Genomic DNA, 27,272 nt, shown 5'->3' on the forward strand with positions numbered 1-27,272 from the left:
CAATATCCAAGAGACCATCGAAGAAGAGAATCATCATTTCACATAACGATGCAAAATTAAGACTCGATTGAAAAAATGTTATTCGTTGTACTTTACTTTGGAAGAGAATCATGGCAAAGTCCAGAAAACAATAACAAACAATGTCAAATATCCTTCAAAGCTTCGTTTTGCAAAGAAAAATGTCTATGTGAGCCATGAGAAAGTGTAATTATTGACAACTGGTACAAATTTTCAAAGCAAAAAGAATCCAGGAGACCGTCGAGGAAGAAATCCTTCATCCAAAATAAAATATCGAGGAATGGAGAGAATCGAAGTTTGCAGAGTGTTGACCAGGGATAATAATTGCAAAAAAATCATTTCGCTAGCGAACTTTCTTCACCCGCGAAAGAGAGAGGAGGCAAATCATTTGTTAGAAAAATATAATATAATTATTTAACGAAGTTATCAAGTCTTAAATTTTTGATCAGAGAAAATTGTATTTATCAAATCTATATTAACAAAATAAATTTAATGCCTAGGCAGGTTAACTTGCATGAAGGCATCAATCTGTTCTTATCAACTTGAAGTTGTTACGACCGATTTAACAACACACATTCACCTTGATGCGCTTTTCTAAAACAAATGCAGCCAACAATTGCCCTGACGTGGTCTTCCAAACAATTTCAAAAGCGATTTATCTTGCTCCTTTCAAACAAGCCCTGGCATATCATACTTTACAGCCGAATGGCAATAAATAATTCTATTTGCCAGAGAGAGCGAGAAAGAGGGAGGAGAATGCAATAGTTTCGCGTGTTTTGTTGTTCAAACAATAGAGAATTGAGAGACGACACACACGAGCACAGCATCTGCGCGCGAGAAAAAGCAAATAACGAGCCAAAGTGCTCTCACTTCGACGAAGAAAAAAAAATAAATGAAAATAAAACAATAACAAAGAGAAAAAGTACACATCGTATAAAATAAAATGTTTGCACAGCTTTTGGCCGCGAAACCAGCCAGAGAGAGAGAGCAGCTTCGACTCTTGGTCATCATCGTTTGTATGTGTGTGTGTGTGTGCTTTAGCATTGCCCGAGGAGCAAGTGAAAGCGTTTCCGTTTCGTTCCGTTCTTCCGGTTCGAGAGTCGTCGTCGGAATCATCACCGCTGACTGTGGGCCATCAAGGACGACCGACGGGTTTCTTTCCCTCCCCCGCGGCGGGTCCTGAAAGAGTAAATAACGAATGGGGAAGGGCAGAACAAAAAAGCGTTAGAGGATTTTGATGCCCGAGGAGTTTGTTCTGTTTTTTCTTTTCCTCTTTTTGCTTTTTGCCGGTGCGCTGAAAATTCAATTATGACACCCACTACGGATATCCTCGAAGGGTTTTTTGTCTTCGTTATTTATCTTCTACTCAGATACTGGAACGTACAGAAATGACGTAGACGTAGGAGCTTGAACTCTTGAAATTAAACATTTTTAGTTTTGAAATATTAGTTAGAAAATATTAGTCTTCGTCAATTCTCAAAAGGGGAACGGCTAATGACATTGATTGCCCGAAATTTGAAAGATCTGAGACTTTTCAAACACGCCGAAGCAAAATGATCATCGTTCGGTCAAAACGTTCATCGTTTGTGCAAAACGAGAGAGAATTGAGAGAAAAATGATCATTTCCGGTCTCTTTTAGCTCAATTCTCTCCCGGTTTTCGTCGAATTCCTTCATTTTCTTGACATTCGCGTCCTACTTCCTACTCCCTGATTCCTGTTTGTGACATTTTACATGCATTTGAGTTCATCGCTCATCAATTTGAGTTCATTGTAAGTGCTCGTTTGAAAACTTACCAATGAAATCGAGAATATTCAGTCAGCTTGCATCGCCTGTCATGATCGTCATTACGAAGAGACCGTCAGTGAAGGCACACGAAGTCAAAACTTTTTGTCGAGTTCGACACTCAAGAAGCCGCGCGACACAGTCTCATGCTCTTTTTCTCTCTCTCTTTCTTCCTTGTGCGGTGTTGCGTGCTGACAGCAATCATTTGAATACACTCATAGGGAAGGTGATTGAAATTACGGTAAATTCAGTGGAGTGCTCAAAAGTTTTTTTTGACCCTGTTGAAATTTTAATAGCTCTACTCAAAGATTGTAAAGTTTACAAATTTTTAATTATGCGATATCCTTTTACGTTATCAAGAGACATAGTTTTGAAGGTTGAACAAATTTCGACAATTTTAGATTGGATTTGAAACAAGATAGGAACCCCAAAAAAAGACATGCCAGCGAACTCACCATTTCCACGACCTCCACCTCGGCCTCGATACGCAGATGGTAAAGGAACATCTTGAGGTCCTTCTTGATCTGGATCGAGTTGTCCTCCATCTGGGCGACGGTGAAGATGCGCATCTTGCAGTTCTTCCAGGAGCGGTGCTGCTTCAGCAGGAACGGCAACAGCATCAGCAGGCCACCGTCGTGCACGATCCACCAGATGTCGATGTTGCCGGAGATCTACCAAATCACATGTTAGAAGGTTGAAGCTAAGTTTCAATCTCAGCTTACCTTATCGGATGACGTGGGGAAGAAGTTGATGCCCTTGGGCACGAGCAGCGCCATCTTGGCCGCGCTGACGTTACGCACCGTCTGCAGGAACACCTGCCAGGTTCGGGCATCGTCCTCGTTCTTGCGCCATCCGTACGGCCAGCCCAGGATCACCGTGTTCGGCTTCATGCCTCCCAGGCCGATCGTTTGGACGCTGTTGCGAAATAAACTCAGTTATTCAGTACTAGGTATTGCCCACCTCATCAAGCAAAAAAACTTACACATGCGACAGCCCGTCGGCGATGTTGCTCGCGACCATCGCGTCGCAGAAGCCCTTCACCTTTTCGTCCTCCATCGTTTTCCGGACGCTCTGCTTGGCGGCCAGCGCCTCGCTCGACAGCTTCGTAAAGTCACCCTTGACGAGCGCCACGACCACGACCAGACCCTTGCCGGCCTTGAGCTGCGACACGAACGAGAACAGCTTGCGGTACTTGGGCGTCAGGTCGTCGTTCAGCTTGGCCAGCATCAGGATCTGGGGGCGCCAGTTCTTGGTGTGCGGTGGGCCTTCCTCGAGCCGGAGCAGCGAGTAGCGGGCGGCGGACAGGGCGATACCGCGGATTCCGTCACCCCATTCCTTTTCGGCGCTGTTGGGAGGCAAATAAAAAAAAACGGGTTAACATTTCAAATTGATGGTCGGTGGATGTCATTTTTGGTGGGGTCACAATCTCTCCGTTCGTGGAGGTGATAAATTTCGTAGATTGCATTTTGCGTTGCAAGCACATTAATGGTTGTTTCGATTTATGCATGCGTTTTAGCATTTCCATAAAATTGGTTTGATAGTGGTGCTATCTAAACTAATGATTCAATAATTTTCCACATTTTAATAGTGCTTCACTGCCCATGTTCGCATAAGTGTCCTATATGCAAAAACAGCAAGCTGAGAAAAACGCTTTTGAAATTTGTCCCACACACTACGTGTTAAGTTTTCTCGAAAAAACTGGATTTCCACCTGATTTCTAGAGCAAAGTACTGGATGTTATAGGCTATTTAGAAAGAGCACACGATCTTGAATCAAACTGCATCAATAACTCAAAAGCGATAAAAAAAAGCATATGGGACATTTATGCGATCAGGGGCAGTACAATAGCATTTAACTTCAACTTTACTATTCATGATAAATTAAAGTTTACATAGTTGCTAAAATTCATCATGATGACTTTGATATCTACTTCATTTTGAACTTGCATCCTCTGTTTCATCCTCAGCACTTAAGAAGCATTGCTGTATTTATAATGCTCAGGTTTCATATTCAGCGGGAAAAATTACATGGAAAAAACATATAGTTGGACTATTTTTTTCAGCAGCTGTAATGCTAGATTTCCCTTTCCGAATGCAATTTGGTGCTTAAAATTTGGCCCGTGCTTTTTCGAGATATTTTAGTTTCCAATTTGCATCTTTTCTACCTTGAAATGACTGTCCAAATTGACTCGTCAAAAAAATAAAAAGATTTACTTTTTGATATCTAAAAGTGCCCCAAACTCATCTCTGAAAAAAAAAACAAATTTTTGAAGGTTTGCTCAGATGTTTTCTCTAAATTAGGTCGTAGAAGGCGTGGATTACAAGATAAAATTTTGGTGCCTTCGACAAATTTGCTTGCATTGACAAGTTCAACACCTTTCTAGAAGATAAAAAAATCCCAAAACTAATCCTGAAAAGTAAGATTTTCAAAATCACCCTAATCGTGAACCACCCTGATTTTCAACAAAACCAAAAGTGGTCTATTTAGAATTTACAATAACTGTTTTGAAGATACCAAAACTCCAAAATCTTACCATTTTTCGGAAAATCCATTTTCGATTAAATTTATTAACCAATGAGCAATTTTGGACGATATTGTATTGACATACTTTATGGATGACGCTTTTGAAATGGTCAACAGATATGCATTTAAATTTTCTAGAAAGGTTTGTAATGTTTTGAAAACAAAGATGCTTGCAAATGTAAAAAATGTGAATGGTTCTCTACGAATCTGCTAATGATCTTTTCTATACATTTTTTTGGTCTAAAATAGAAAATAAGGAAAGTTATCTAGTAAAGCTTGATTAGAAAATTACATCGAAAATCGGACCAGTTATTTCCGAGTCATCGTTAGTTGAAAATTACAGGATAGTTATTTGTGAGCTGATTTTCAGAAACTAACTGCCCGTTTTTCAAAAATCCAGTGAAAAAGATAGAGGAAATTTTAAAAGCTTTTATTTCTTGCTTTTCTTTCAAACATTATTTTAAAACTCGAAACACCTTAAAAAACCAAAATGAGCCATTAGTTATGATAGCTGTAATATAGAAACGGCACATTTTAGCAAAAAATATTTTTTACATTTCAATTGAAAATTCGATTTTGCTTTTAAAATTATTTTTAATGAGTGCAAATTTTTCTTATTTTCAAAAAAAAAAAACGATTTTTTCAATAAATCATATTTCCTCTACGAGATTTTGAATCATCACGCATAGGGCAATTTTCCCGGGATTTAAAATTTCCCGGGAATTCCGGGAAAAATATTTTTTCAATGCCGGGATTTTTCAATATAATTGTTTGTTTTCAAGCAAAAAATCATAGAATTAGCTCAATATTGTTTATTGGTGGATTATTGGTTAATCTACACTTCAATTTATACAAAGACAGCAATTTTTAGAAAGCTTTAAATACTTTTATTTGTTTTGTTTTTTTTTTGCTTAGGATTTGGAATAAACCACAATTTTTAATCCCATGTGATTTAAATTAAATAAGTTTTTTGTTAATATACTTCTTTTATTTATATTTATTAAGATGACTATAAAATTTATTTATTTATTTATTTCTAACATGGGTGCTGAATTGTCGTTTGCAAAACGGCCTCAATTTTGAACTGTCAAAGTGGAACTAATTTACCGTTTGCCAAAAGTAGATAGTATTGTTATCGGTCATTAAAAATTGTTTTTTTTTTTGCGAGAATGAAAATTGTGTGGTTTGAAGGTTGTAGGCGAGATCGTCATTTTTTTTAATAATTATTAGGCCGTTGCAAATATTTTTTGAAGTTTATGGCCCTCGACTCTGGCCAAAGCTTGTATCCATCCAGAAGCTGTCTTTATTGCTTGATTCTATTTGAAAACCTGCTGATTTAGTGAAAATCTGCTCTGTTTGTTGGATAATCATCGCTAGAATTAGCGAACTTTTTTCGCTGGACCAGGAAAAGCTGCAGGATTCTAAAATTAGCCAGGAAATTTATCCACGACTTCGCAGAATGACCACAGTTCTTGTCACCCGTAAAAAGAAAAAAATCTTCAAACCGATCGAAACCTTAAAACACACACAATTTTCCAGCAAAAGATGACATAAACTAGACAAAATAGAACACATACTACTGATTATAATACAGTTCATTTGCCAGTAAGAAAAAAGTCATTCTTGTGCTTGAACAGCCTCCTACTTTGTAGATGTACACAAAGTGGGATCATTCGAAAATCACGTTACGCATTCTCTCTATTCATCACCCAGTTTCTAACTGTAATGAAAAACGAAGTTAATGAAATAATACAAGCAATTTTTGATTTTTTTAAATGCCAAACTAAAATTTTAGTGCCAATTCCACTACCACATTTTTCAATTTCGGACAAAATATAAAATATTCCGTGATTCGGAAATTCCCGGTTTTGGGAAAATCCCGGGAATTTTGTCCCGGGAATCCTCAGGGTGGACGCACTATGGCTCAGAAGATGTTTTACTTAGTCCAGGCCTGCCCAACGTACGGCCCGCGGGCCGGATCCGGCCCGAGAAGCCACTCTGTATTAAAAAAATAAGCTTGAGACCATATTTTATCAAATTACATATAACAACATGCTTCGTGTTTGATATTAATTCTCATAAATTCTAAATCGATATTTTTAAACTGAAAAATCGTGCAATAAAAACAAAGTTATCAATTTCGTAAAATAGTGAAATTTATGAAAAAAACCAAGATTTTTGTCTAAAAATATAAAAAAGACACTATATTTAAATTTCTTTCAGTTTTAACCAGTGTTGGTATTATCGCGCTCTCGCGAGAAAATTCTCTTTCTCTCTCGAGTTCTCGCCGCGAGTCTCGAGCTGCCGAGAGAAACTCATCGATTGCCCGTGCTCTCCTCCGCTCGCGAACGGGCTTTCTCGCGAGCCAGAATTGCCCGTTCGCGAGAAGTTGAACGTGTTAGAAACGAACAAAAAACAACACAGCGATTGAAGTTACACCTCTATACCATCGCCTGGTTCGTATTCATAAGCCTGATAAACAAATTGCTAGCTTGGGACGAACGGCTAGCACGAGGCGCTCGCGAGCGCTCGCGGCGAGAGCGAGAACGCGAACGAAAATGCGAGCGCGAGCGAGAAGAGAAAAGAACCTACAAGTTCTCTCCCTCGTTCGCGAGCGAGAAATGCTTGCCTTCTTCTCGCTCGAATTCCAACAATGGTTTTAACTTTGTTTACTACAAAATTGAAGTTTTTTTTTCTATTTTCTATTTTTTTGAACTAAATAAGTAATCAAAAAGTAATGTATTTTTCCAGAACAACGATTCAGTGATCAAGTTTTATTAAAAGCTTAAAAAAGCAAATTATTTATACTGAAAATAGATCGCAGCAAATATTTTTAAAAATATTAAAAAATGTCTCAAAATGAGTCAAGAAATTAGGGAGCAAAAAATATGTTTTTTCATAAAAAAATGTGTTTGCTTTTTCAACTTTTATCAAATATTAGTTACGGCCCGCGACTGCTTCAGAAAAATCAGATCTGGCCCCCAGGGCCAAATGGTTGGGCACCCCTGACTTAGTCCATTAAAACAAAAAAAAATATTAAAATACGTATTTGGGGATTTGAACTTTTATCCATAACAAATTAAACATGACAATGAAAGTTTTTTGTGTTCTTATTTTCTCTGAAAAGTCATAATTATAACCTACAACTTTTGCAACACCATTGTTTACTGCATCATTTTTAATCTAATATAGAGAAGGCTCACTTACCCTCTGTACTCAATGTACTTGTAGACGAGTACGGCCAATCCCATGGCGATCAGCGCAAAGTACCACGACGTCATGAACATAATCGACATGCACAGTGTCAGCCCAATCAGCGACAGAGACCTGTATCGTTGTTTGTTAGGAGTAAGAGAGAGAAAAAAACAAACAGGAAACGGAAACGGAAAAAAGATAAATTAATTGCTAGTCACCGATACTCTCGCACTTGACGTGTGACATGTGATTTGATATCTGTGAGTTTTTTTTGTGGGTTCAAGCGGCTGACCAAAACGGGACGTGATTGAAATTGGAGCTCGGTGGGCATCCACCACAAGTCACAGTGCATTATTTTCACCGATTTGCCACCGAAATGTGCCGAGTAACGGCCGGTCGTGGTCTCCCATTTGGTTTCGCATGGTGCGTGACATGGCACATTTTCGGCAGAGGGAATACTGACCAGTGGTAGTACTTGAAGCGTGGCCGCCAGTTGGGGGTCCGCAGCAGCGTCTGGACGGCGCAGGCCAGATTCACGAAGCCGTAGCACATCAGGAAGAACATGGACAGCAGCGGGGCGAGCAGGTCGACGTTTCCGAGCAGGATGCCACTCTGGCAGATTAGCAGCGTCAGGAGCAGGGCCCGGGTCGGTTCGCCACGCTTCGATGACACGGCGAACGGCTCCAGGAACGGGATGATGCCGTCCTTGGCGATGGCCTGCAGCAGCCGGGGCGCGCCGGTTAAGCTCTGCAGCCCGGCACCGAGGGTTGACAGGAACGAACCAATCAGGATGACCCACTGGTTCGGCCAGGCCATGTTCGCCACGACTAGTTTACCACCTATCGATTGTCCGAATCTGTGGAGGGGGCGGGAAGACAGACAGCAGATTTGGTTCGATGAGAAATTCTTTGGGAAATGGACAATAGAACAGTTCAATTTATAGATTCAAATTTCGAATACGGGAAGATTTGATAAAAAATGGAAGGCACGAGCATCGAGTTTTACCCAGTAGGATAAACATGATGAGTGCTGAAAAAATCTAATTTTGAAAGTGTAACAAAACAACGTTGCAAAACGAAGCTCGTTGAGAATCGGCCCCAAACTCACTTGTCACGCAGCAGCAAATTGTCCACGGTACCGGCGAAGAGCATCACACAGGACAGGTACACGGTCGAGGTCGTCAGGATGGCGCCGATCGTACCGATCGGGATACTCTTTTGTGCGTCCGCCAAATCTCCGGAACGGTTCGAGCCAGCCATGATACCTAGTTGAGTGGAAGAGGTCATTAGAGCAATGGTCCATTTACGAGGTGGAATGTCAGTGTGTGTCGGTGTGTTCAGGAGTGACATTTGCCAACTTTGGCCGACGACTTATTGTGGTAAATTATAGAGCAAATGATCCCCGGGGAAAGTGGCTTAACTGTGGACGGAGAGACTAGTCTAGTCTAGTCCAGGGTTAGCAGTGCAGTAGCTATCTGATGTGGTAAACTTTGGTTCAGCATCGGTAGCAGCAAATGGTAGTTGGAGTCGGAGTGGATGGGGTGAAAAGTGTCGTCGTAACGACTTTGGAAATTATCTTTTTCGGTTAGTTTTGGTGGCGTTGAGGGGAGAGAAGCAGCAGTGTGCTGCAGGGACCAAAGTGTTATCGTGTTCGTGTTTGGTCTCCCCGCCAGGAGTTATGTTGACAAACTCCTATTCACACTCGGGTGATTGGATCGGGATTAGGTAAAAGTTTCGTAGCAAGAGATACTTTAGCGTTATTTATCTTTGAGCTTGAATTAACTGTGTTTTATGTTTGCTTTATCATCAGCGAAACTTGACTGAAATTCATCACTGTTTATTAAATTCTTAATGTGAATTCGAAATCAAATTACTATCCTAAAAAGCTCTTTTATTTTACAGTGATTCCATATCAAACCAGCAGGATCTAGATCAAAAGTGCTCCGATTTAGTTGAAATGTTAATCGGTAAAAATGGTTGAAAACTATTATGAATACCTTTTTTTTAAATTTTTGGTCAAATTGGTTCCATTTTTGTTTGTAAAATATTGAAAACTTGTGAAGGAGTGTTTTTGGTTTAATATAATTTTATTACAATTCTTAAGACCCTCAAAAAAACTGGCAAAGGTTAAAGGAGAAATCGAAAAATGGTGTGCGAATTCGGGGTGAAGACAACTTCGTTCTATGTTTTATAAGCAGTTTTTCATAAAAAAATTGAATTTGTTTCTCGAAAATAAACCAAACATGTTGTAGCATCTCTTTCAGATTTTGCATTTTTGAAAATTCGTCAATTTTTACCGAAATCGGCAGAAACTTAAGTGTGTATTATAATATTTACAACCCGAATCGATAAAGTTTCATCGATTTTGCAACTTTCTTGAACTGTCGTCAAGCTTGAAATCTATTGAATTCGGTAAAATTCGGTGATTATTTTCACCTAAAAACGGAGTGCTGTAACACAGTTTGTTTTCCGATCTAAATTTCACAAATTTTTGTATACCAAATTCGGTTTTAAACACTTACTGGGTGACTTTTGTAGACGTAAATATAATCAATTATTTTTAACTTCTTATTTAAAAAAGATTTGTTGCAGCATTTAAAAAAAATGTTTTCTAAATCAGATTTTTGTTTTGTTATAGGCTTAAAAAAGGACTCCAAAATATTGAGGCATTGCTTTGAAAATGGTTTTGATTATATAAATGCCATTTGATGTTTTGCATTGTTTCAAAAATATTTGATTTTTTCAGATTATTAAACTTAGATTTTTTAACCAAATTCGGCAGAGTTTGACGATTTTCCAACTGCTGAAAAGTTCGGCAAACTTAAAATTACCGAATTCTGTGAAAAAAGAACCGAAATCCGATAATGAAGTTCATTATTGTTCATCGTAAAAATCGGTAAAATTTGGTTCATTTTAACAGATGGTTTACCGATCTAAACTTTACCGATTTTTAAACTATTAATTTAAAAAAAAATGTAGGTGTTTTAGTTCTTATTAATGCAGTAATTGTATAGAATTTTGCATGTTTTAATGTTTGTTTTTTGTATTTTGCATTTTTTTATTTGGATGAAATTTTGTCCATGCATTCCCTATGTCAAAAGAAACAATTTTTGATTTTGGTTTTTCATACAAGGCATACTATTTTGCTGGTCATGTGAATATTCAAAAATCGGAGAGATTTTTTTATCTTTGACTTCTGCAAAATTGTAAATTTTAATTTGAATTACCTAGATTCAGAAAAAAAGTTGCACGCAAAAAAATGTTCGGATTTTTATAAGTCTTTTTATCACTTAAAGTTGAATTCACACAATTCTAAGTTTCAATTTGATATTTTCAAAATTTTCAAACCAAGACTAACATTTCAAAAGGGCCAAACATTCAATATTACGCTTTTTTAAATGTTAGTCCTGGTTTAAAAGTTTTGGAAATATTTTTTTCGAAAAGATCCGAAAATTTCACGAATGTTTCATATTTTAACATTGAAAATCAAACCATTAGTTGCTGAGATATCGACATTAAAAAATGGTGTGTTGTTTGGGTGGGACTTAGAAAACATCAATTTTCCTGTTTTTTAACCTTTGCGTGGCAATATCTCAGTAACTAAGGGTCGTATCAACAAAGTTCAAGAAAGCAAAATATAGAGAATTTTCTCAGCTTTTCAAAAACATTTTTTTCAAAGGTGGGCAAACATGTGCACTAATTTAAAAAAATGAAAAACTGCGACTATTTTCAAAAAAGTCACATAAAAATGGATTTGACTTGAAAACGGTGCACTTCATCAAAAATTCACTAGAGTACTTTTTGATTGCAAATTTAATTTTACATCAAAAAATGAAGTTGAAAATTTTTTGCGACCAATTTTTCGATTTTTTGGAAAAATCAGTATTGATTCAAAAATTCATAACTCGCTCAAAGATTTTTTGCACAACCTGGAAATTTCCAATTTTTTTTACCGTGTATCATGTTTTTTTCAGTGTAGTCCATATCCATACCTACAACTTTGCCGAAGGCACCAAATCGATCAAAAAATTCCTTCAAAAGATACAGATTTTAAAATTTTCATACATATTTTTGTATGGCCAGCTGCCAAATTTGTGTGGAAAATTATATGAACAAACTAATGACTCAAAATGGCTTCTTTGGGCATACCTAAGGCACCAAAAAAGTTTCAGTCGGATTAAAAAATACAAATAAAATCGAATGACCGAAATCTGAGAGAACTGCTCAGTAGTTTCACGACGGAATTGCAAAAGTTAATTTTAGTTGATTCAAAATACAAGTTTTAGATTTTCTAAGTCAAAACAAAAAAAAAAACAAAAATGCTGTTAAATTTTACCACCCACCAAAAAACCGTCAAATGTGGCACACAGATCACCGATTGCCCATCACGAAATGCTAAAAATCCTGCCATCAAAACCCTGTCCCTTCTTGCTCGAGGCGTTAAAATCCTTGCGTCGTAAAGAAAAGCCCGGCGTTGAAAAAAAACACAAACCAAACCGAAGCAAGTATCATAAAAAGCCCGAAACTTTTCCACTTGAGTTGTGCGGTTGTGTGGGTTTGTGTGTGTGCCAAAATTGTTGTGTGTTCCCGAGTTTGTGTGCATGCTTTTTCGTTGCTGACTTTGACTCTTGACTGACTGGGGCTGGAAATTTATGGCCATAGCTTGCGGGGGAAAGCTTTTAGTTTAACCCGGCTTTGCCCCAATACATGCATACTAAATTGGGAGCAAGTATCAGATTGGCGTGGTGCCGGCTTTTTCCGCCAGGGATTGTTGATTTATTTACGGATTGTTCGTTCATGTTGTGGCAGCAAATGAGCCTCAGCATCATGTTTTTGTTTCCTTGGAAAATGATTTTGGCAGGTTGAAAACCTTCTGTTTATAGCGTTATTCTTTTCCTTGAAGTTGATTTGTTCGTTTTAAATTTTAACACGATTTCTAAAATGATGTGATTAGTTCTCCAAAGTTACACAATACCTGTCTGTTTCCACCTCATCAATCCAAATCCCCTTCTCATTTGCATTTCTCGTTTTGGCAACTTGAAAGGCACTTCTAATTCCCAGAAATCCCCCCTCTGACCTTTTACGAGACCCCAAAGAGCCAGCACGTGCCTTAACGTGCAACACTTGGTTAAGGTTCCTCGCCCTTAATTGATTACCACTTCAAAGTTGGAAATCGGATCCCTTTTGTTTAGCAGCTGTTCACGGGGTGTGGTGGTTCTGCCCAAATGAACGAACAATACATTTTCGGTGAACTCCAGGTCGTGGTCGGATGGTGTCACGAAATGCAAATAAATTTACATCCTGCCGGTAACCTGACACGTTTCGCTTTTCCGTCAGCTGGCAGTGTTGTGGAGCGGTTCGTGTCTTGAGGCAAGGTGATCGACACGTGCGTGAGCGGGACTTAATTTGGTCGTACCTTCTGGGAGTGGTGAGGGTGCGGAAAAGACTTTGATAGATAAATGGTGTGAAAAGCGGAACAAAGTGCAGGAATAAATCACAGTGAAGTTTGAAAATAAATTTATATAATTTTAAAAAGTTCAACTTTTGAATAAATTGAAAATTTTTTGTCAGCCCACGTTGCTCTCTTAAAAATCTTGTAGCACAAAATTAAACAATTTCCTTTGCCAGACCTGTCTTAATTCGAAGTATCTTCTGCTCAAGTGAAGTCGACATCAATTTCAATGAAGAAACACATGCCAGATATAAATCGCTTCATCGATTCCTTGTAAGAGATAGTCCCTTCATGAATGAATAAACCAGCCCTCAGAACACCCACGTCCTAGTCGTTTGGAACGCTCACAGTTCAATCAATCAGCAGCATTCCGGGCCCAGATAGATCTGTGCTGTAACAGTCCATGTAGTTTGAAATAGCTCGTTCAAAGATGTTCGAACCATGTCATCAATTAATCCGTTCAACTACTTTCTAAATTAGATTTGTTGCCCAGATCAACACCGACACCCACAAGAGACTATCATTAAAAAGCTCTTCTGGTGAAAAATGGGAAATCGATCCACCTCAAACACCCCAACCAACCTCGAGCAAAGCTCACCGAACTGAAAACAACAATTCACACGCACCCAAGACTCCGACATTGCTCCGCTTCGACAGACTGACAATCCTCCCGGGTGAAATTCAATGAATGTTAATGCAAATCAATATGGCGTGTATCGAAGAGTCGAACCGCCACCCTTCTTGGGTTCCCCCGGCTTGGCAAAGAGTTCAAGTTCAATTATTCAAGCCGCTTCAAGCCCGGCTCTACGTGACCGAGTGTGCTGGAGATGGACCCAGGGCTGATACGACCTGCTGGTGAGCTTCTCCGGATAAAGTCGGAAGCCACCTCACCTCCACCCACCATCCAGCATCAGTTGTATAACTTCTCAAGAGGGATTCTTTCACGGATGAACAAGTGGCCAGAGAAAGTGGTTGTGTCTTTGGTGGTGTTTCTAGCAGTAGAAGAAGAAAAGTGTTGTGTTTGTTGGAGTTCTAAATGAAATTGTTGATTTTTTTGATTTCTTGATATTTTTTTTTCTACTGATTACAATCTTTTAAAACAACGCGAGCATAAAAAATTGGATACTGGACTAATAATCCAGAGGTTGCTGGTTTGAATCCCGCGGCGGTCGCTCTAAATGCTAAGAGTAAATATAGGTATCCAGCGCCGTCGCTGCGTGCCGTACTCAAACACTTATTAGCCCAGGGTTGCGAAGTCCTTGTAGGTAAAAGGAAGACAGCTATAAAGTCAACTTTGTTTTAAATTTGATTAAAATATGATCAAACTTCTTATGGAATTACCTTGCACAATTGTTGACATGATATTTTAGAAAATTTTACTTTTAAAAATATTTTTCTTATTGATTTTCTTCAAAAAAGTTTTTGGCATGACAATCCAAGCAACATAGTTAAAAACACTAAATTTTATTCTTGCAACCGTAGCCTTTTACGACCAAATTTACCAAAACATTAGAGGAAACCCTAGAAAATAAAAAGTATTTTAAAAGAAACAATATAAGGTAAACCAAACACCATTTTTGATAAAAAAAGATACAGCAATTTAAACGTAAAAACGTGACTTAATCCACCCTTAGGTGGTTGGTGCCTTCCTCTCATTCAAAGGGTAATGCTACCAAAATAGACACGCTCGTGGGAAGGTCTTTAAATTACCTATCCAAAGATAGGTCGCATGATATATTTGGAATACGTTTTCATCTAAATATCTGAGAACTAGCCTCCAAAAAGAGTATAAATAACTCTTAAGTGCTTATAACTTTTGATAGGGTTGTCAGATCTTCAATGTTTTGGACGCGTTGGAAAGGTCTTTTGATTACCTGTTCAACGACGGGTTGCATGATAGATCCGGACAACGTTTTCATCGTGATATCTGAGATCCGGCTTCCAAAAAGTGCATAAATAACACTTAATTGCTAATTGCTCAGTAAGGTGAGGAAGGCAAAAACTATTAAATCCACCTCACTGCTGTATGCCTTCCGTGCAACATCAATTGCAAATGCTTCTTGTTTGTAATTGGACTAATTTTTTAACCTCGCAAGAGGTCGAAAATCAAGCTGTTGGTTTAAGACATCCGAGCTGGTTCTAGTTTTGTGAGAAATTGACAGAGTTATGTGCGATACAAAAACAGGGTATCAAGTCTCCCCACTCTCCCCTACATTATTCACTTTCAAAACATACTTGGGTATATCACCGCCAACTCACGTATTTTTCATCGAAAAAACACTAAAAAAGTTTTAAAAAATCTGCCGTTTTCCGATCCTCGACTGTAAAAATATTTGGAACATGTCATTTTATGGGAAATTTAATGTACTTTTAGAATCTACATTGACCCAGTAGGGTCATTTTTTCATTTAGAACGAAAATTTTCATTTTAAAATTTCGTGTTTTTTCTAACTTTGCAGGGTTATTTTTTAGAGTGTAACAATGTTCTTCAAAGTTTTAGAGAAGACAATTACAAAAAATTTGATTTATAAACATAAGGGGTTTGCTTATAAACATCACGAGTTCGCGATTTTACGAAAAAAAGTTTCGTAAAAGTTACTTTTTGCGTTTCTCTTTGTTTCTTCGTCCGTGTCTGTCGTGGGTGACCATGAACGGCCATGATCAACGACGACTAACTTTTTCAAAACTTTTTTTTCGTAAAATCGCGATAACTCGTGATGTTTATGTTCATACATCAAAATGTTTGTAATTGTCTGCTCTACAACTTTGTACAACATTGTTACACTCTAAAAAATAACCCTACAAAGTTAAACAAAAAACAAGAAATTTTGAAATGAAAATTTCTTTTGATAACATAACCAACGATGGGTCGGATGGTGGACCCGGACATAGTTTACATACATTTAAGTGAGATCCGGCTTCCAAAAAGTACATCAATATCACTTAAGTGGCCATATCTCGAGACGGAGTGCCAGATCTTCAATGTTTTGGACTCGTTGGAAAGGTCTTTTGATAACATAACCAATGATGGGTCGGATGGTGGACCCGGACATAGTTTACATACATTTAAGTGAGATCCGGCTTCCAAAAAGTACATCAATATCACTTAAGTGGCCATATCTCGAGACAGGGTTGCCAGATCTTCAATGTTTTAGGCTCGTTGGAAAGGTCTTTTGATAACATAACCAACGATGGGTCGGATGATGGACCCGGACATAGTTTACATACATTAAGGTGAGATCCGGATATATGTGAAAACACATTTTTATACATAACTATTGAACTACTTATCAAAACTTCAATCTGTATAAAACTCGATCTATGGGACCCTAAACCAAGTCGAATGCAACAGGTTCGGGTCAAATCGGTTCAGCCAGTGTCGAGAAACATGAGCTAGTTTGTTGGTCACATACATACATACACACACACATACACACACACACACACACACACACACACACACACACACACACACACACACACACACGGATTTTTCACTGGCCGCTCCACGAACACGAATCTGGTGGAATTTACGTCGTTTTGCCTGAGGAACATGGAAGGAGGTGGACAAGTGGATGCGGTGTATACTGATTTGAAAGCTGCTTTTGATCGTATCAGTCACAAGATTCTGCTGGCCAAACTTGACCGCCTCGGCATGCCAAGCAGTCTAGTGCGTTGGTTCGAATCTTACCTCACCGATCGTTCTATGACTGTCAAGCTGGGGAATGCCGAATCCTCTGCCATCACCTTTCCATCCGGAGTCCCCCAGGGGAGCAACATTGGGCCAATGTTTTTCTCTGCGTACTACAACGATGTGAGCTTCGTACTTCCCGCTGGATGCAGACTACTTTATGCTGATGATCTGAAGATATTTCACGTGATCCAGAGTGATGATGACTGCCGATATCTCCAAGACCTGATCAACGCATTCGCAAACTGGTGCGAAAAAAATCTGCTCTCTCTGAGTATCCAGAAATGCTCTGTGATTTCTTTCACAAGGAAAAGGCTACCTGTCGTCTGGACTTATGCTGTTGGCGGTGAAGCGCTGGAGCGGGTTTATGTTGTGAAGGATCTTGGTGTCCTGCTGGACGCCAAACTAACTTACGACAACCATTACTGCAACATCATCACGAAGGCAATTAGGAATCTAGGATTTTTAATCAGAACTGCAAAGGAGTTCCGTGACCTGTCCTGTTTACGTGTGCTGTTCTATGCTCTTGTTCGTTCGCATCTGGAATTTGCGGTTATTGTTTGGAGTCCTTACGATCGAATCTGGAGAACAAGGTTTGAGCGTGTCCAGAAGAAGTTTGCCAAGTTCGCCTTGCGCTTCCATCCTCTACCGGACAACAACATTCCCCTCTCCTACGAGAACCGCCGCAGAATTCTGGGTTTGGCTAGCTTGGATCAACGTAGGACATTTTTGCGTGCCTCATTTATTGGAAAACTTCTTTTAGGTACTGTTGACGCCCCCAACATCCTGGAAAGAGTGAATATCAACGTTATGCCAAGGCCACTCAGGACACGAGAGTTCCTTCGTCTTGATCTCCAGCGTACTCTCTACGGGCAGAACGAACCGATACGGGCTATGTGTGATGTCTTCAATTGTGTCTACGACGTGTTTGACTTCGGAATGTCTGTAAATAGTTTTTTAAGCAAACTTAGATCGCTCTTGTTTACATCTTGACTGTGATAGCTGCTGTGATATTTTAATTCTAAGTTTATCAATTGTAACTGGTCATTGTAATGTAATAATTGTTGTCCTTGAGGGTGGTTTTATGCCTCTGGCTTTTCCCCACCCAAGTTCATGAAGACAAAAGTGTCAGATGAACATAAAGAAATAAACATAAACATAAACATAAACATAAACACACATACACACAGACATTTATTCAGTTTCCGATTCTGAGTCGATATGTATACATGAAGGTGAGTCTACGACGTTTTGATTCAATGTTCATTTTTAGAGCAGGATTATAGCCTTACCTCAGTGAGGAAGGCAAAATGACCCTTCTGGGTCAATGTAGATTCAAAAAGTACATTAAATTTCTCATTTCTCATAAAATGACATGTTCCAAAATTTGTTACGGTCGAGTAACGGCAAATGGCTGAGTTTTTAAAACTTTTCAAGTGTTTTTTCGATGAAAAATACATTTTTCGGTATTCTGAGTACGCCATCAAATCGGGCGTCTAATTTTACATGAAAGTCCCTTTGACACCAAATTTCTATCTCTTCACCGTTTCAGGCTGCAAATTATTGTAAAACACCTCTTTTTTCGCATGTTCAAAAATGGAAGGGGTCGTACCGGCCCTCCGTCACGAGGCATAAAAAACTGATCTCGGATTCGTGATCAGGGACAAAACTTACTCCTTAGGACAAAGTTTCACGCAAATCGAAGAGGGGTCGGGGCAACTTTTCCCGATTTCGTGTGAGTTGGTAGAGAATTACCCATTTATGACACGTGCTTTTCTGATTTTTGTTCACATTATTTACTGTATCTTTTAACTGGTGTAACTAAATTAGTTCAATCTTGGGGCGTTTGTTTAGCGATAGTTTACGAACCGTTTGGTTCAAAAAGTTTGACTCCATAATCCATTGTTCTGTAAATATTTACCATCAAACTCGATTTATCGAAAAGTACTAAATGGTCGTTGTCACAAAATCGTGAACATGCGTTCATGAAAATGCGAACCAAGTGTTCAAATCCCATGGTACGTTTTTGAAAAACGTACCATGCAAATTGAACACTTTGTTCGTGGTTCCCATTTCTATGAGCGCATGTTCACGATTTTGGGTGCTCTTATCTCTCCGTGCAAACAACATACGAATTGTTGATGTAAGATAATGTCATTCCTGATCATGCCATCGCATCCCTTCGTAATTTGTCTTCACCATCCCACAATAAAACTCACCTGTCACCGATGGGAAGAAGATACCGATCAATATCGTAAACGCGGTGGTACAATCGGCAAACACTTGGTTGTACGAGGGCCTGTCCAGGGGTTCGATATCATCCGGATCCATTCCGTACGAGATGAATTGTCCTTCCTACGTACGTTCCAGGGAATTTCAGCGTGGTTGCACACGTGCAAATGACAAACGTGTAGAAAAGAGAGCAAAAAAAAAAAAATCCGAATCAGAAGTTTTGGAAATGTAATTAGTGCCCACACGCGTGGGAGGTTTGTGTGATGGACATCTGTCAATTTGCCCCGATGTGCCCACCAGAAGCAGTATGACACGTGTGTGTGAGTGTGCGAGAATCGGTTTGACGGGTAGCTCCACCAGAGAAAGCACAATGAAGGCCTTCCGCAATTTTTTCATCCTCTCGTTCCATGGAATTCAAGTGGCCTCGCGAACATCGGCGGAGGAGGAGGCGTAAAAATTCAATTTGAGCCGAAAACTTTCCGACACACATGCCATATTGATGCTGTTAGCTTCCCAGGGGGTGTTAAGAGTTGGAAATATCGAGAGTACAACAAAAAAAAAGGAACCAACAACTCACTTGTAAAAACGATGGGAAAATGTTGTCGAAAAAGACTCCACTTCGAAGTCCCTTGATGCCTCGTATGAGCGAAACGTTGTGTTCTAGAAAAAAGAGCGAAAATAAGGTGAAAACTCAGCGTGAAAAGCTGCAGCTACCCATAGCTTCGGGAATCAATTTAACTTTACGGCCACCAAACCCACGGCACCTGGCAGTGACGTGCCTGGGGGGGTCGCTCTTACCTTTGAAGTACGGGTCACATTCTCCGCCATCTTCGCAGAAGATGTTGTACAGCGGTCCGCCGGCTTCCTTGGTGCAGTTGTCAACGGCAATGTCCTTCAGCAGACGCTTTCCCAGAACGCACATGCTGGAAAGAAGGCAGAAGAAGCGGAAGGGAACTTAAAGTATGCGTTGCATGAATGTTTAAAGAATGGCATTAAAGGAAGTGGTGCTTTAGGCACCGTGCGTCTCCATCAAGATCTAGATGTCAAAACTCACTGTGTAAAAATTCATTCGGTTAGAACAATTCTGGAGTTTTTTTTGAAAAGGACCAATAAACCAAATTTTCAGTTTTTGCTTTTTGGGTGTTTTTAATACCCCTGACTTAAGGCGGTTTCAAAAACACCCAAAAAGCAAAAACTGGAAATTTGGTTTATTGGACCTTTTCAAAAAAACTCCAGAATTTACCAAAATCTGGGAACGATGTGTAGAGGGAAATAATGTTGAATGTAAAAATTTAATGCTCTACAACTTAGTAAAATATTCCAAAGCAGTGAAGTTCGATTGTGAAAAGTTATTAGCGATTTAAAAAAGTCATTTTTGTATGAAACATATTTTTTCATCAACTTTAGGCTCGGGTACACAGAAAAAAAGGTTGAATTTTGGAAGGTTGAATATTACTTCTTTTTGTATAATTTTATCTAAATCAGCGATTCTCAACGGGGGTACCGGGCCTACTTGATTTACATGGCAGGGGGTACCGGCCTAGAAGAAGGTTGAGAATCGCTGATCTAAATAATGTGTAAAAACACGGATGAACTTATTGAGCACACAGATAAACTATTCTTAATCTGTTTTCAAGGTATCAAAAATTACATTTTCAACTGCTAAAAAAGGAACTTGAAGACTTTTGGTATAAGACCAAAGAAGCCATTTTGTGTAATTGTCCATACAAAAATGGTTAGAAAATTAAACATTTGTGAAATTTTTTGATCCTTCGCATTTTTTTTAATTTGGAATCAACTTTAACATTTTAAAATGACATATTATCGAATATTTGATCTTTTTGTAATGTAAGTCTTGATTTTGAATTTAAAATATGAAGAAATATATCAGAAAATTTTACAACTGTTTAATTTTTTAATATTAAAAAAAGGATCATAGGACCTGAGATATTGGTACAAGAAAATATAAGACTGTTTGGATGAGACTTAAAAAACTTAAATTTTCTTGTTTCTTTTTTTTATTCGCTGTATTTCGCAACTAGCGGCCCAGTCATCAATGCATCTTTGAAAATTCACTCAACAATCATTGACACGATTTTGAGATATCAAAAAACTGTTTTTTTAAGTTAAAATTCAACTTTAAGTTTATCACTTTATCTTGAAAACAGTGCACATTAAAAAAATCTTTAGTTTTTGATTGCAAATATAAATAAATAAAATATGTTTTTTGAGAAATTGAATTGAGGAAATTTTTTTCCGGGTACCTTTTATTTCTAGTAGTCCTCATCAACACCTACAAAAAATATAAATAAAATCCATTTCCGGTGTTGGTGGAGAACGGCTCGTGTGCAAAACAAATGCTGTCGATTTTTTTTAATGAATAAATATAATAGTAGTTTATGCAACACGTTGCAAAAAGAGGATTTTATCAGCACGAGTCGTACATTTATCTAACAAGGTTTTCCAAGTTGGATAAATACAACGGGTGCTGAAAAAAAAAATCTAATTTTGCAACGAGTTGATCACAGCATTTTTTGCAATTCCTAAAAACGCTTTTTGAATGGAACTCTATATCAAACATCCACGCGTTAAATAAATTCACCGTCCAAAACAAAACAAAAATATTGAAAATGTTACTTTTCGACACAACTGCTTGAAAGTTCAACTTTTGAGCACTTTTTTAGTGCTGAAAAGTAGAACTTTTCAGCACTGGTATTGAAAGGTATTGATTTTCCATTCTGTTATTTTTGGTAGAGAAAAGTAGGCCGTTTTGGCGCTCTAGAACACGGAAAAAAATCAATTCTCGAAATCTTGAATTAAATTCACGAATGCGAGAACCACGAAGGATGGTGCAAATGCACCATACTCATGAATAAATTCCTTCGTGGTTCTCACATTCGTGAACTTAATTCACGATTACGAGAATTGATTTTTTCTGTGAATGACAGGTAAACTAAATAGTTTTGCGCTGAAATTGCAAAAAAAAAAAAAATGTTTTAATCTTATTTAAAGTAACTTTTTGTATTTCAGTCTTTGTCATGCACACGAATTGGTCAAAGCAATAATGAGATATCGCGGCACTCGTTTTTTTTTTCAAATAGAGAACATTAAATGAATAAAACTTTGACATCATTTATGTGGGTAATTCTCCGCCAACTCACACAGCAGTTGCCCCGACCCCTCTTCGATTTGCGTGAAACTTTGTCCTAAGGGGTAACTTTTGTCCCTGATCACGAATCCGAGGTCCGTTTTTTGATATCTCGTGACGGAGGGGCGGTACGACCCCTTCCATTTTTGAACATGTGAAAAAAGAGGTGTTTTTCAATAATTTGCAGCCTGAAACGGTGATGAGATAGAAATTTGGTGTCAAAGGGACTTTTGTGTAAAATTAGACGCCCAATTTGATAGCGTACGCAAAATTCCGAAAAAACGTTTTTTTCATCGAAAAAAACACTAAAAAAGTTTTAAAAATTCTCCCATCTTCCGTTACTTGACTGTAAAAATTTTTGGAACATGTCATTTTATGGGAAATTTAATGTACTTTTCGAATCTTCATTGTCCCAGAAGGGTCATTATTTTGTTTAGAACAAAATTTTTCATTTTAAGATTTCGTGTTTTTTCTAACTTTGCCGGGTTATTTTTTAGAGTGTAACAATGTTCCACAAAGTTGTAGAGCAGACAATTACAAAAAATTTAATATATAGACATAAGGGGTTTGCTTATAAACATCACGAGTTATCGCGATTTTACGAAAAAAAGTTTTGAAAAAGTTGGTCGTCATCGATCATGGCCATTCATGGTCACCCGCGACAGACACGGACGACGAAACAAAGAAGAAACGCGAAAAGTAACTTTTTCAAAACTTTTTTTCGTAAAATCGCGATAACTCGTGATGTTTATAAGCAAACCCCTTATGTCTATATATTAAAATTTTTGTAATTGTCTGCTCTACAACTTTGTAGAACATTGTTACACTCTAAAAAATAACCCTGCAAAGTTAGAAAAAACACGAAATTTTAAAATGAAAATTTTTGTTCTAAATGAAAAAATGACCCTTCTGGGACAATGTAGATTCGAAAAGTACATTAAATTTCCCATAAAATGCCATGTTCCAAAATTTTTTACAGTCGAGTAACGGAAAATGGGAGAATTTTTAAAACTTTTTTAGTGTTTTTTTCGATGAAAAATACGTTTTTTCGGAATTCTGAGTACGCCATCAAATCGGGCGTCTAATTTTACATAAAAGTCCCTTTGACACCAAATTTCTATCTCATCACCGTTTCAGGCTGCAAATAGTTGAAAAACACCTCTTTTTTCGCATGTTCAAAAATGGAAGGGGTCGTACCGCCCCTCCGTCACGAGATATCAAAAAACGGACCTCGGTTTCGTGATCAGGGACAAAAGTTACCCCTTAGGACAAAGTTTCACGCAAATCGAAGAGGGGTCGGGGCAACTTTTCCCGATTTCGTGTGAGTTGGTAGAGAATTACCCATGTGTATAATCGAATTTGTAATCGAAAAGTAATTTACATTTTTTTGATTGAGTGTACTGTTTTCGAAATATAGTCATTCATGTCCGGTAAATTCCGTTTCTTTTAGTTTTTAAAAATAGTGTCCATGATTGTCTATTCCTGAAAAGTTAATTAAAAATTCACATTTTTTTCGTGTATCTATTTTTTCCTGAATAGTCTTCATCAATACCTACAACTTTACCCAAAAAAACAACAAATCAATCGAAAAATTCTTTGAAAAGTTAAAGATTTTCGAATATTTACGTACCATTTCTGGATGTACATCTGCCAAAATTGTATGGAGATTTGTATGGGTGAACCAATGACACAAAATGGCTTCTTTAGTGATAGAGAAGGCTCCCATAAAGTTTGAACCAAATCAAAAAATATAAGTAAAATCCATTTCCGGGTTTGGTGGAGATATGGTCAACTTATTTTGAGTTGTCAAAATATTTTTATTAAAACAAAATCTAAAAGAGTTTTTTATTTTGTACAAGTTGAAATTAAAGCTTATCAGAAAATAATTAGTTTACATAGTGTTTACAAAGTAGGATCAAATTAGAATCGACCCTAAGTATTGTAAAAGGTATTAAACTGTTAGTTTACCTAAATCAAACTTTCTGACTTCTAATCTAATCTAATCTAACCCTAGCGCAGCCAGTCTTTCGAGGGCATCCTGGAAAATGCCTTAGGTTGATTAACGCCTAGCATCCTCTTGTCAACATTAACATTTGCAGTGCCTCAATGCAATAAATTGCTTTGAAACATCACAAACGTTAAAGCGGCCAGGCCAACTGCGTAAAGTTTACCGCAAAGATGATTCATTGAAGTGGATTGAGTTTGAGCACGAATGTTCAAACAACAACACAATTCTGAATCTACAGGGGAGGAAGAAACGTGGGGATCCCCCGCTCACGTTCCTGTTTCCTAAACCAAACTTTCTGACTTCAATATCTTTTTTAACATTCTGAGGATATAATTTTGAAAATCTGTAAAATAACTACTATTGAAAAATGTAGCTTGAAAGGACAGACTCCTTGAAAGTTCACAAGGCTTTTAAATTTTTAAATTTGACCATTTCATTTCAGTTTCATGTAGTAGGAGAACAGCAATCATCAAGCATCTAATGCTGGCATATCAGAAGCATGACGCTTCTAAAAGGACTTTTTTTTAACTGAAAATAATAATAAAAAATGTTCAATAGCATGTGGGCAAGTGAGTTTCTTAAAAAAAATTGTAGAACAATTTTCAAAAAAAAAAAAAATAATGAGAAACAGCAAATTCTCATAAGAAGTGTTCTAATTAATAAAAAAAAAACATTACAAAGTGTATTATTTGGTCTTTTCAATCAATTGTGCAGGTTATTTTTAATTATGATTTTAATTTTAATTAAAATCGTGCTGGAGAGAAGGGTGTCAGCGGATATTTAAATTCAAATGAAAGGTACCCTCGCTCTCTCGAGGGGTAACACTTACAACAGCTTATCGTTGCCGTCGATGTTGTTGAAGATACCGGCGTAGACCGCGATGATGGAGAAGATGACACAGGCCAGCGCCACGGTTGCGAACTTGTTGACGAATTTGACACCCAGATAGACGATCAGACCTAGAGAGTAAAAAAAAAACGGTTTGCATTAGTATGTGTGCTTTATCACGTGTACGTGTGCCAAATTGGTGTGTATGTGTGAGTTTGTGTGTGCGGGAATTATCATTTGTTAAATTTTGCTGCGGTAGGCAAATTTGCCGCTGTCGTTGTCTGTTTGGGAAAAGTCGGGAAAATTTTGCTGCCGGTTTTTGGGGCTGCCTAATCGGTCCCGGGGATCGGACTGGGTACGGTCGGATTAATTTGCATGATAGAGTGAGTGGACTGGATGCTGGCCAGAGCGAACATATTTTACGGACGAAATTGATTGGGCCCGATTAGAGTGGAGAACGCTTGAGCCCCGCACAAAGGCTAAATTTATGAGAGTTGGTGAATTAGGATGATTGGTTTGTGTTTGGATAAATGAAATGGGTTTTATTTTTCCGGTGAAGCGATACAGAAAGTTTGGATCTATGAGTTGATTTAATGGTACAAAAGTCATTTTCTTAAATTTTGTTTTGAGTGAAATATAAAGAAGGTGAGTTTATTTGATAAGAAATTTTATCGAACAAAGACAGCAAATGCGAAAGGTAATGAACTAAAATCCAATAAAAACAAAAACATAAATCTTGCTCCTGCCCAGCTTCCACTTCAAAACGCAATTAATTTATACAACCTTCGCGTCCAGATCTCCGATTTCATGTTCCTTCAGCTCCCGGAATAATTAGTCCCCACGTTCTTCCCCTGTGCCAATTTCATCCTTCAGCCCCCGTCCACCTTCCACATCGGACAATATTTGGACATTGAATCCAATTTGGCGTGGTGGCGATAAAATCACACGGGGCATGTTTGTGCGAGCAACTGAGAAGCTCCACGTGTCCTGTCCACAAACCCCATGCTCCCAGCCCCTCAAATCATCCCGAGGACGTGATTTATTTATCGTTTCCGCGATGTACATTAATCCAAATGTCCCACTTTGGGTGCGTTCATCGGCGCCCCGTCCCCTCCCCATAGCCATTACAATCGCGCAGCTTGTGGAGTATCGGTTGGATTGTGCAATCCAAGGATCATGAAGGACGGCGATGGGAAGCACATTTCATGGGCAAAACGACACAAAGCAGCAGCAGCCCGACGACGACGACGACGACGAGAATACGCATGATTTATGGCCAAGCCTGGCAGTAGGCCGTCAGGATCACCAGAACTAGGCGTCTAGGTTGCATGCGTAACGAGTGCGAACTACAGGGTGGCTGTCTAATATTGGAAAAATGAAACTAAGGTTTTGTGCAAATCTGGACACAAATTTTGATCTTGATTTGGATTCATTGGATAATGATTCCAATAAGACCACATAAGATCCTTCTGATGAGTCGCCACCCTGTCACACATCGCACAATACTCAGCTTCATGAATATGTTGATTCAGCCCAGGTACCTGACATGTCCCGGTGTTTTCTGGTGCTGATCCACCGTGCCAAATTCCGCGCCCGGAGAAGGTGTGTGATTGAGGCGCGCAATTTCGAGAATCAATTCAACCAAGGACGTTAGTTGGCCGTGGGGCAAATTTGGCGGCCATAGGTACAATTTTTCAATAAAAGCTCCTCTGCGCGGATGCTGCTGTCCGCACCAGGGTCCGACAATTCATCACGGACTCCGAAAAGGCTCGGCTAGGGTGGTGAACAACGTGATTCATCAATTCGGAATTGGATTGAATTTGAGGGGGTTCAGAAAATAACTTTACCGCGTACAGCTAGCGGTTGGAAATGGTTCAAAAAGAGCACTTTATTGCTAGGCAAAACCGATATTCGAGTACAAAATTGCGGAGCAAAATATGGAATTCGCTGAACCAGATAAATTGTTTACCACGGTTGGCATCTGCAAACATCGGATCCGAGCATCCGAATTCAAATCAGATTGTTCACCAGAGAGCAATTACCAGTGAATAAATACCGATTGAACAGTTTGCCCCTGGTGGTAGGCAACACCGATCCCAATACACCCCCAGTTCAATAGTGCTGTTGGTTGTATTGTGCGGGCGTATCTTTGTAGGTCATGATGGTTTGTATGTATGTGGCCACGTGTCCTGGGAGCACACGAAACGAATCTATTTGAACATTCAAACATAATTTTCCAATATTTACCCATTACACAAAGCAGACCCGTGCCGTACACGCGAAAGTTGTTGTACATCGCCGATTGGTCCTTGGTGAAGTCGCCGAATATTGACAGCCACGGTGCCATGTACGTCTGGAAAGAGGGAGAAGAAGAAAAAGATGAGCAAAAATCACG

The 27,272-nt window shown here is 38.6% G+C and overlaps 2 protein-coding genes across 3 annotated transcripts in view; one reads left to right on the forward strand and one right to left on the reverse strand.

The window, feature by feature from the left end:
- LOC120430256 (uncharacterized) overlaps positions 1 to 27,272 on the forward strand; it is a 332,478-nt gene that overhangs the window by 201,128 nt on the left and 104,078 nt on the right. The window lies entirely within an intron of this gene.
- LOC120428141 (solute carrier family 12 member 4) overlaps positions 1,134 to 27,272 on the reverse strand; it is a 119,369-nt gene continuing 93,230 nt past the window's right edge. Inside the window, exons 3-14 of the mRNA XM_052711225.1 lie at positions 27,125 to 27,230; positions 24,879 to 25,008; positions 19,692 to 19,816; positions 19,471 to 19,553; positions 18,881 to 19,016; positions 8,627 to 8,783; positions 7,983 to 8,375; positions 7,532 to 7,651; positions 2,784 to 3,146; positions 2,524 to 2,716; positions 2,228 to 2,472; positions 1,134 to 1,197 (exon numbers count right to left, since the gene is read on the reverse strand). Of these exons, the coding sequence (XP_052567185.1) occupies positions 1,134 to 1,197; positions 2,228 to 2,472; positions 2,524 to 2,716; positions 2,784 to 3,146; positions 7,532 to 7,651; positions 7,983 to 8,375; positions 8,627 to 8,783; positions 18,881 to 19,016; positions 19,471 to 19,553; positions 19,692 to 19,816; positions 24,879 to 25,008; positions 27,125 to 27,230 (2,115 nt within the window). The remainder of the gene's footprint in view (positions 1,198 to 2,227; positions 2,473 to 2,523; positions 2,717 to 2,783; positions 3,147 to 7,531; positions 7,652 to 7,982; positions 8,376 to 8,626; positions 8,784 to 18,880; positions 19,017 to 19,470; positions 19,554 to 19,691; positions 19,817 to 24,878; positions 25,009 to 27,124; positions 27,231 to 27,272) is intronic.

The sequence above is a fragment of the Culex pipiens genome, chromosome 3 (assembly GCF_016801865.2).
Source record: "Culex pipiens pallens isolate TS chromosome 3, TS_CPP_V2, whole genome shotgun sequence".
Taxonomy (NCBI): domain Eukaryota; kingdom Metazoa; phylum Arthropoda; class Insecta; order Diptera; family Culicidae; genus Culex; species Culex pipiens.